The sequence below is a fragment of the Pundamilia nyererei genome, unplaced genomic scaffold (assembly GCF_000239375.1).
Source record: "Pundamilia nyererei isolate P.nyererei 1_Seehausen unplaced genomic scaffold, PunNye1.0 scaffold00003, whole genome shotgun sequence".
In the NCBI taxonomy this organism is placed as follows: Eukaryota; Metazoa; Chordata; class Actinopteri; order Cichliformes; family Cichlidae; genus Pundamilia; species Pundamilia nyererei.
In genome coordinates, this window is record NW_005187404.1 from 8,434,421 (window position 1) to 8,445,083 (window position 10,663).

Genomic DNA, 10,663 nt, shown 5'->3' on the forward strand with positions numbered 1-10,663 from the left:
TCCCACAGCTCTCTCTCTCTCTCTGTGTCTCGCTCCAACTGCCGTTTACATGCATGCAGGCCGGCCATGTGACTACTTGCTACTATAGCCGACCTACAGCGGCAATAACATAAACCGCCCGTGAGAGGAAAGAAAAATACTATAGAAAATAATGCGTTTATGTTATTCAAAGATTTTAATATTTATTTAAACAATACCAGAATGTAGAAAAGTTGACTCGAAAGTATAAAAACGTAGGATAAATATCAGACAAATATCTTTACACTGTACTGGTCGGGGGCAAATATTCACAAAATAACGCTGGAATATTTAATCTGCAAAACTGAATATCCGTCTATCAATACGTGATTTTTCTGGTTTGCATAATTATTAAAATGATAACCTGCATGCGTTTGAAGCAGAAAAATCAAAATGCATGCAATTTGTAAATCAAGTACTTAGATAGATACTATGCATATTACACAGATGCTGGCTTTATAGTTTTCTGCAAATGCCCACGTCTTATATACTGATATAAAACATCATAAAAACATCAATATAAGCTCAGCTGATGCCGCAGCAGCTCAGCATCTATAGAGCAGGGGTGTCAACACAAGGCCAAGGCCGGCACACATTTGAACCGAGTCCTCTGGACAGCTTTGGGAAAGTTTCAAAACTAATTCTACAGATAAAGACCTCCTCCGTGGCTATTCATAGTACACGAACACACTTAATAGTTAAACATTAATATAACATTTTATAATTATCATTATTGTTTTACAGTTGGTAACATAAATAAATGAATAAATAAATAAATAAATAACAACTGGAAGTCTGGGCAATAACATAAATAACATTTATTTCTTACAATCTAAGCCCAGATCATTGAAGAGACTGAAGAGTTATGCTGCTAGATTTCATTTATTTATTACAGCAGCATTATCATGTACAAAAACAGAGACTGCATGTTGAAACTGCACTTCTTTTGCTTATGTTTAGATATCATACTGCTAAACGTGTGGTTAAACGTCTTTACACTGAGAGAAAGAGAAGTTTCACTGGTTCAGCCCTCCTAAGATAGAAGTCAAATGATGTGACATCCCTGCTATAGAGTTTATAATAATTTGGAAATGTAAGATGTTAAGGGAAAGAAAAAAAACTATTCAAACCTACCTGGCTCTGTGTAAAAACATAACTACCTTCTTGTTAAATCATTGATTAACTGTGATTAGGCCCATTAATGAGAATCTGATTTCAATTGTAATAGCCTCATCAAGCCCGATTCCCACCAGACACGGTGAATCAAGAAATCACTTAAATAGAAGCTGTCTGACAAAGCTGAGTAGCCTAAAAGATGTCAAAAAATGACACATCATGCCACAATCGAAACAAAAACCTGTGAAACCTAGTCATTGACATCTCTCATTCTGGAAAAGGTTACAGAGTCTTTTCTAAGGCTTCAATGAACCACAGCACAGCACATTATTTTCAAAAAGTTGGAATAGTGGTGAACTTTCCTGGGAGTGGCCAGCCTACCATACAGAAGGTCACAGAAGAACCCAAAACAACATGTAAAGGCCTCACTTCTCTCGGTAAAGGTCAATGTTCACGAGTCAAAAATAAGAAAGAGGCTGAGCAAAAACAGCATCTGTGGAAGAGTTCTAAGGAGAAAACCACTGCAGACCAAAATGAACACAAAAGGCTCATCTTGCATTTGCCAATGCCTTCTCAATCCCCAAGGGCTTTGGGGAAAATCTTCTGTGGGCTGATGAGACAAAGATAGAACTTTTTGGAAGGTTTGAGTCTCGTCTTGTCTGGCATAAAATGAACACAATATTTCACGAATATCATACCATTCCACAGTCAAACACACTCAAAACCAATTGTTAGAGAGAGGTAGGTTTGGATAGCGGTTTTCCCTTAAATAATGAAGTTATTATTCAAAAAACAAATTTTGTATTTACTCAGGTTATTTTGGTCTATCATTAACATGGTTTGATGATGTGAAACATGTAAGTGGGACAAATATGCCAAAAAACGAAGAAATCAGGGACGGTGCAAAAACTTTTTCACATCACTGTAAGTCTGCATACGTTTAGGCGCACATCTGTACACATGACACAGGGGCTGATGTGCAAAAGTCAGAAGTGCAAAGTCTGAACAAAGTGTTCTCAATCTGTAGTCATCATGGGTTCGGTTAGACACTTTGGTGGGGGGGGGGGGGGGGGGGTTGCCTGAATTTAATCTAATTTGCATTTAATTTGACTTTTTATAGTTCATTTAATCGCAGAGCAAAAGGAAATTAGGTAATGTTCTGTTATGAGGTCAGGTCAAGGGTAAGGGCACTGGATTAACGCCTCACCCTGAGGGATTAGGGGCAGGGCATATTGACACAGCATTGGCATGCCGCATGCATCCTGTGTTTCAAGTGCAGCCCTATGTAATCGTATGGACTTGGAGAGCAGCCATGTGAAATGCTCGTGATAATATCAGCAGCTATGCATTTTATGTAAATGCACATACAAAGACGTGTAATGGCTTTTTAATGGACCCATACTGAGTCTTAAGATGCCATAACAGACTATTAATAGCACATTTACAGCTGCTGGAACGTATGCATCTAAAATGATGCAACTTTATGCAGTAGAGTAGTTGCAGTTTTTACAGGAGTATTTACAGGATTTGCAGTCCTGTGAAAAACATCCCTATGTCTTCAATATGAAATAAGATTGTAAGTAGCAGCCAGATGCTGCTAATCAAATGCAGTCAATGTATTGATCATCAGCAAGTGTTAGCACCTCTATAAAAGCAGACATTTTGACAGTTTACAAGTCTGGAAGATTCTGGTGCCTGTTTGCAGAATGTCAGAATCTTTTCAGGAGTGAACATCCCAGCAAATTCCCTCTAAGGTCAGATCCTGCAATGCTCAAAACAAACAAAAAACAACTGCAGAGCTACATCACAGTCTCTACAAGCCTCGGTGATGATTTGGGCTTGCTTTGCAGCCACTGGACCTGGGCACCTTACAATCACTCGACAATGAACTCCTATGTAATTACAACATATTCTAGTGTCAGATGTGAGGCTATTTGTCTGAAAGCTGAAGCTTGGTCAAGATTGGGTCATGCAATAGGACAATGAACCCAAGCACAGTAGCAAATCTACAACAGAAGGGCTGAAAAAAGAATCAAGGTGCTTCAAGGGCACAGAGAAAGTCCAGACCTCAACATGATTGAAATTCTGTGGCGAGAGCTTAAAAGAGTTGTGCATAAATGAAAGGCCACAAATCACAATGAGCTGAAACACTGAAGTTTGTAAAGAAGAGTAAGAAGAAAATGTTCCCACAATGATGTGAGAGACTGATAAAGTCATACAGAAAGTGATTTTACCAAGTTAATGCTGCTAAAGGTGGCTCTGCAAGAAAGTGAATAATGATTCGTGGGTTTTATTGCCATTTCATGCATTCATGGGGTGAAATGAAATTTGTAGCCAACAAGAATAAGAATGCAAACAGAGCAAAATGTGCAAAAGCAAGGAATGAGAGACAGAGTTAATTAAGTATAAATAAGAGTAATGCGTTGTTCTTAGTTGTCCAAGGATTGTGCAGAGCCCTATAAAAATGTTCTTTTTCACATGAGCGTATACCTGTGTTTATGCAAAACAGTGTCCATTGTATACGTGTGTGTGTGTATGTGTGTGTTTACTATAAACAAAGTCAATTACTGTGAGTTTTAGCATCTTAGCTTTAAGTTTGTGGGAAATACAACCAGTTCCTTTCTTATCAAAAGCTGTATAAGCTTAGATTAAATTAACTGCTCTCTGTGTTTACTGAAGACTTGGTTTCACTTCTTCTTCTTAGGCAGGCAGATGAGATTTAAGCAAACCCCAAAACCCACCTAAAACCTGTTTCAGTGCTTTGATTGTGTCCACATTAATCACACAAAATTTCTAAAAAAGCAAAAAAAAAACGCTTGATTAGTGGGATCTGAAGATGATGGACGGGTGGATTTTGTTACCTGTAGACAGAGTCAGTCTTGTTGTCGCCTCCTGTGTAAAGTCTTTTAAGATAAAATTCAGACGGAGATAATCTCGTGAGTGTGCAAACATGACATCAATATTGGGCTTCTTGTCTACTTCTTTGAAAGAAAAGCAAAATAAAAAAAATAGATTTATTTAAACACTCTTCATGGGGAAGAGCACACACGCTGAAGGACTGATGAAGTTAAACAGGTTAAGGTTACAACGCGACCCGTGAGGCTTTTGATCGACTGCGTCTGGACACATATTTACCGAGTCGTTGAACTCGGCTGAGCAAAGAACACTTCGCAGTCAGAGATCAAAACTGAATTCCAGATTTTGTTGTTACTGCATCAGTGTAGGCAAAAAGAGCATCCTTTGTCGAAGACTCAGGTCATAACCAGCTTATATAACAGCAGGGAAATTTGCTCTATTCATAGCTGAAAACATGCAGCACAACACAATACATGTACATCATATGATTATGTAAAATCAAACAGGCAGAATAAATAAAAAACACCTGATGTACGATATTTCGAGTAATGGAATACCTTTAAAGTCTGAAATATTCCATGACATTCATCTAACTGGCTGTTAAAAGCTCACAGGCTAATGTAAAACTATAAAAAGATGCCTCACTATTTAATAAGAACCAATATTTTTAGGATCAACATGAAAACCATTTAGGAAATGTTCCAGTTGTTGTCTGTCGATCATGTTTTTGTTCACACAGTTGTCACAAAGTAAGTGTGAAAGGTCGTCGTATTGACCAGCCCATCAATATGTTTTGCTGTTGCTCATCACGGAGTTGTGGGACATTTTTATCAGTGTTGGAAAAACAAGATATCATTGGAAGCGTGTGACTTTTCGTGAGGTTAACTCTAATCTCATAGACATGTGCTTAATGGGACATAACAATTCAGCATTCGTCTTAATTAGGTGATTTTCAAATCTTACAGCCTACATGGTAAGCAGAGTTGACACCAAAATAACACGGGCCCTCCAAGATTTGCTGCTGGCAAGCAACCAGAGGAGTCAGCTTACAGCTTTAATAGCAGTGATAGATGCAGGATGATTCATTGTCTGGCTTTGACTATAAAGGGTAAGCAAGTTCCTGCTTTGCTCCTAGAGTCTGAACAGTTAGCCCAGACTTTGCAGGACATACAGAGGATGGTGATATAACAAGTGCATAAATGGTTAACCTCGCATGCAGGCTCCACAAATCAGTGCAAGAGTTATTGTCAGCGAAAACAACTCGCCTCAAAAATAAAATCTGGACTCCCAGGAGATCAAAAGCAAAGCAGCTCCAAAATGGAAGGAAAAAACAAGAATGGAAACAAACACATTCACACACCTGCACCGTTAAATAACCCCGACAGCTTCCCATCCTGTATCCTGTAGCAGAGGCACAGAGAATTTTATAACTTGTATTGCAGTGCTTGCATAACGAAGTGAGGTAGAAGTGAATGATCGGGCTGAAAACAGCACATTAGTACATTCAGAAAACACGTTTGATTTATTTTTCTGCACCGGTCACACGTGCGCTGACTTGTTAAGCTCCAGTCTGTGTCAGTAAATGTCAGTAAATCATTTGTCTGACCAGCTGACACTTACATCTAACGCTGGTTTGTCCTGCCGATTGAAAAACAGAGCAATAGCTGCCAAGGTCAGTGCTCCCAGTGCAGCTGGCTGGAATCCCCCAGACTATGTAACGCAGACTAGTGCAGCTCCGCACGTATACACATCTCCCCCTTTCCTGTTCCTCCGTCCATCTATCTGTCCCTTTATTTCCTTTTTGCTATCATCTTTGCTACAGGGAGAAAGCAAGGAGAAAAGCAAAGAGTTAGCACACAGCTGAGACCTGCACCATCTAAGCTTTTTGCCTTGGTTTTGATGTTCTTTCCATGCTTGAAAAGCAAAAAATCTTATGCAACTTTTCACCAATTCTGCTCTAAATGCAAACTTAAACTACACCAGATTTTTTTCATCTGTAACAATATTATGTTTTTTCTTTACTTTTTTTATGTTGCTATGTGTGTCAAAACTAAACTAGATAAAAATGGAGGTCACTTATTGCTTTGTGACCTACATTTAAAACCTCGAGTTAGGCATCATGGCTTTTATTTTGGAACAACAACAGACAGTTGTTCGATCAATAGGTGAAGTTATTTAGCAAGTTGCATTCATAGATTTGTATATATGCATCACACAAACACAGAAATTTGCTAAAATTAACATAAGTATAAATTATACTTTTTTTTCTATCATTATAATTTCAGTCACCTGGAAAAACTGAACACAGACTTCTTGGATGTTCTGACAGTAGAAGATATAATAATATGACCAAGGAAGCCACATTATTATGCATTAAAAATGCTCTCAAAGGCACGAACACGACAAACACAATCAGGCCTTGGCAGATAGCCACACAGCTTTGTTTTGGGTTTAGTATTTAGTGCAGTAGCTTTGCTGCATGGTCAGTCCTACACACAGTTACTCTTTAAGTGTTTGTTTCACTTTTCCAGACCAGCAAAACTGAGAAAGGAGAGCCAAATGCTGCTGGACGCGTGACAGCGCAAATGATGAAGGTCATGCTAGTCCAGTGAAATGTACACTAACTCTAAAAATAGCGAGCAGGACTTGAGTGTCAGACAATTTCTGTTATATTTGTTTAGAGAGAGTGGGGAATATTCTAGAAGACTACACAAAGGTGGAAATTTAGTAAATGGATGCTAGAAGACAAAGTGATGAGCTGGTCTGAAATGGGAAGCTAATGAAAGACAAATATTTCCAAACACACAAAAAAAGAATATGTCATAATAAAACAAACAAACAAAACAATAAACTGAGAACAAAAAGGGTTTTAAGAAAAAAATATGTGATTAAAATATGAATATGGCTTTTAAAATAAAAAATTGGGGTGGGAGTAGAAGAGGACAGAGAGTGAAAGAGGCTGGTGAAGATGTAAATCGGGAGAACTGGAGGACCAACTGTACTGCTAGCTTTGCTTCAAATAACTTGTACAACATACTGTCAGTTTTAGTTATGACTTCCATCTCTACAGCATCACCACAGCTAATCCATTAAAAATGACATCCGTTATATAGTATTGACACAATACCCAAATGACAGAAATGCAGAATATTGTTAAAGTCCAGCTTGTTTGTAATCTGCTCTTTAAAATGCTGTTTCATTTCGTCCTGGCTGATTTGGCAGAACAACACAACACAACATGCACATCCACATCTGCATTAAATCACTGAAGCAGTATCGTCCACTGCAGGTGCAGTTGTACACTTGATTCTGTGGAGTTGTGCTCAAAATAACATGGCAGCACTAGATTTTTTTGAAAAAAGACGCTGTTCATTAGTAGAAATTCCTGAATGGGCTTAAAACCATCATCTGTGAACACGATGTGTCAGTGCATCCTCAAATACATGATGCAACTATGATGCAAAGAAAAAAAGATGTTCTCAGTGCACAGTTAAAAAGCCAGAATCTGTGATGATAATGATGGATGATGGTATGGGGATGAACTGGGGCATGTGGCTGCACATCTGTGAAGGCACCACTGGGACTGTATAATATACAATAAGCTGATAGAGATATGCATATATGCAGCCATCTAGATGATGTCAGTTTCAGCAAAACAATTCCAGACCATGATCAACAGCATGGCTCCTTAAGATTAGCAGTCTCTGTGCTAAACTGGCCTGCCTGCAGTCCACAAATGAAAAACATATTGAGATATTGTGATGAAATCATGTATATAGAAAGAATGCATTATTTTCAGTATTATCACAAGAACAGCCAGACCCTCAGCTGTTACACAAAGTAAGGCAACGAATTGGTAAATGCGTCTCTATCTTCAGGGTTTTTATCAAAGCATCACAGGCAACAATTCAACTCTTTCATTCATTTTAAATGCTAATCATTAAATTCTGGCACCCCTCAAAAAAAGACAGGAACTGGAGCTGAAGAGGTTTTCACTGGAGTGAAGAAGACAAAGTTAGAGAGGCAATGCTGAGATAGCTGATGGCTGACCTGGGGATAGTGGATATATTGGACAAAGGATGCTGAAGATGGAAGAGAAAACAGGGTTGAACAGTGGGAGGAAAAAGTAAAAGAATTTATATACAGACAATCCACTGAGTGACCACTGAGAGAAATTTGTTTCTCAGCAAATATTTTCCATTACATGCCACATTATGGATTACTGCTTAGAAAACAGCATGTACACAACACAGTGATTATTACTTCACCAATTGTTGACAAATTGTCCATACAAATAAGTATGACAATGATCATTCTTTCTAATATACAGCTGTAGCATATAGCAAATTTCACTGTAAGCTGTATGTGTGAGCGCTCTCTGTAAATGTTTACTCAAACATCAGTCTACCATTGTGTTAGAGAAAGTAGCGTGAGAATGACCACAAGGTCAGCTGCAGAATTACATCAAAGATTTGGCTGTCTGTACACACACACAAACACACACACACGCACACACACACACACAGAGGAATAAAAATACAAACTCCCATCTGCGCAGCTCTTTATGCTCCTCATGCTGAACAATCAGGTACGATAGGTGTGGTCTTTCTGGGTCCCAGCAGGCCGACAAAGACAAAAGGCGTACAGGAAGAAGCTGTCTGCTCATCCTCAATGAGAACACGCGAGAGCACAAACACACACACACCCACACAGGTGTGGGGCATGTAGAGTGATACAGTATTTGGGTATCTGACACTATTTTTAAATTGAGGAGAAGAATTACAAGATTATCTTTTAATTAAGAAACGTCTGGTTGTTGTCTTCAGGGTTTTTTTTAATGATTGACATCATCATGTTATTATCTGCTAGCAACACAAATTATTTTGTTAATATTCATATAATATTTATTCATGGCCTCTTTTTGGAGTCTATAAAAACTTAACTGACTTTATTACAGACAGAAGCTAAACTACAGGCTTCGGAAAAAAGAAGTTTCCACATGACTCTGGGCAATCCTGAAAAAAAGTTCATAAGAGTTTGATTAGAAAATGATCAAAAAAGTATGGCTGATCATGAACTCCTCTGTATACCAAAGTATTCTAGAGTCAGATGTGAGGCGATCTGTCCAACAGTTAAAGTGTGGCTGGAATCGGATCTTGCAACTGGACAATGATCCCAAACAGCAACAAATCTACAATAGAATCACTGAAAAACAAAAAGAATCAATGTAACGGCCCAGTCAAAGTCCAAACTTCAGTCTAAGTTAAATGCTGTGGTGGGACCTCAAGAGAGCTGTGCATAAACAAATGTCTGCAAATGTCAGTGACTGAAAGAATTTAACAAGAATAGGGTGGACTTAGTTTTTCACAGGACTGCACAGAGTCAATTTAAAAACATGAACACAAAATGTATTTCAATATGTGACCAAATAAATAAATAAATAAATAAGCTGCCCAATAAGCTGCCATAACCATACATTTGACGTTTTTAGACCTGCTCAGATCTAAGCATGTTTTTCTTCTGCATATTAAAATATTTCATATTTAGATTTAATTTATTAAGATTTCGCGAATCCCTGAATTCAGTGAATGCATTTAATTTCACATTGCGTTTAAGTTTTTGCAATCAAATAAATAAAGAAGAACGGAAATGGCCTGTGTTCTCGCGCCCCCATGTGGCGCAAATGTGTAGTTGCAGGGCGTCTTCAATGACGTTGAGGGTAAATGTCAACATAAGCACTTGCGGAAACAGAAAAGTAAAGTAAGGTAAAGAAAAATAAAAGACATACGTGTGTGTATATATATATATAAAGATGTATATAAAGATGTATATAAAGATGTATATATAGATATAGATATATTTGTCTTCCGACGAATGGTGGCGCTGTTTCCTTTCTGCCTACCTTTTACTGCGCCTTTACCTGAGACTCTTCCGGGTTGAGGGTTCACAGGGCATGCGGAGGTCGTGTTGTGCTTTTTCTTTCGGCTCATACTTTAGCTAGCAGTGGTTAGTGATGTAATGGCTTTCTTGACTTTGTTCATGAGAAGGCAGCTGCCGCAGGCCGTGTGTCACTACGCCCGGCTGGTGAAGCAGGTCCAGCCGCCGGCCGCCGGTGCCACGCTGCGGAGACTGCACGGCTCAGCCCGGCAGCGGGTCGCGGATAAGGGGCCGTGGGGGAAGAGCCGGGGGCCGGAGCAGCAGCAGTACCAGCTCACAGACCTCGACAAAGCCGACGCTTTGGTGAGTTTAGTCCTAATGATGCAGTAGTTGTGTTACAGCCAGTAGTGAGCTTTGTGTAATTTTAATGGCAGAGCCGCTTTTTCTTTCCTTTTCCCCTTATCTGAAGGAAGTAAGATGGAATTATTTTGAACGTCGTGAAACTGTAAACAAATGAGGGAGTAAGTTTTGCTAATAGATTTTCTTCTTTTATTTTCAGATGCTGAAAAAGTCCCATGAAACAGGTAACGTTGCTGCTCCACAATACAGGCTGTAGTCCCAATTTTCATCCTAACCCTTGTAGGATTTCTGCAGCATGGAGCAAAATGAACTTTTGTATGTTTCTTCTCTGGTCAGTCAGTGTCGGACTCAAAGTGTAATAAGTTATACTTTTATCACGGGTGTGAATGTCATGGTTGTGTGTGTGTGTGTGTGTGTGTGTGTGTGTGTGTGTGTG

General features: G+C 38.9%; 1 protein-coding gene across 1 annotated transcript in view; it reads left to right on the forward strand.

Moving 5' to 3' along the window:
* The first annotated feature begins 9,922 nt into the window (after positions 1 to 9,922).
* tmem160 (transmembrane protein 160) overlaps positions 9,923 to 10,663 on the forward strand; it is a 6,725-nt gene continuing 5,984 nt past the window's right edge. The window contains exons 1-2 of the mRNA XM_005720879.1: positions 9,923 to 10,230; positions 10,427 to 10,451. Of these exons, the coding sequence (XP_005720936.1) occupies positions 10,009 to 10,230; positions 10,427 to 10,451 (247 nt within the window). The 5' untranslated portion in view covers positions 9,923 to 10,008. The remainder of the gene's footprint in view (positions 10,231 to 10,426; positions 10,452 to 10,663) is intronic.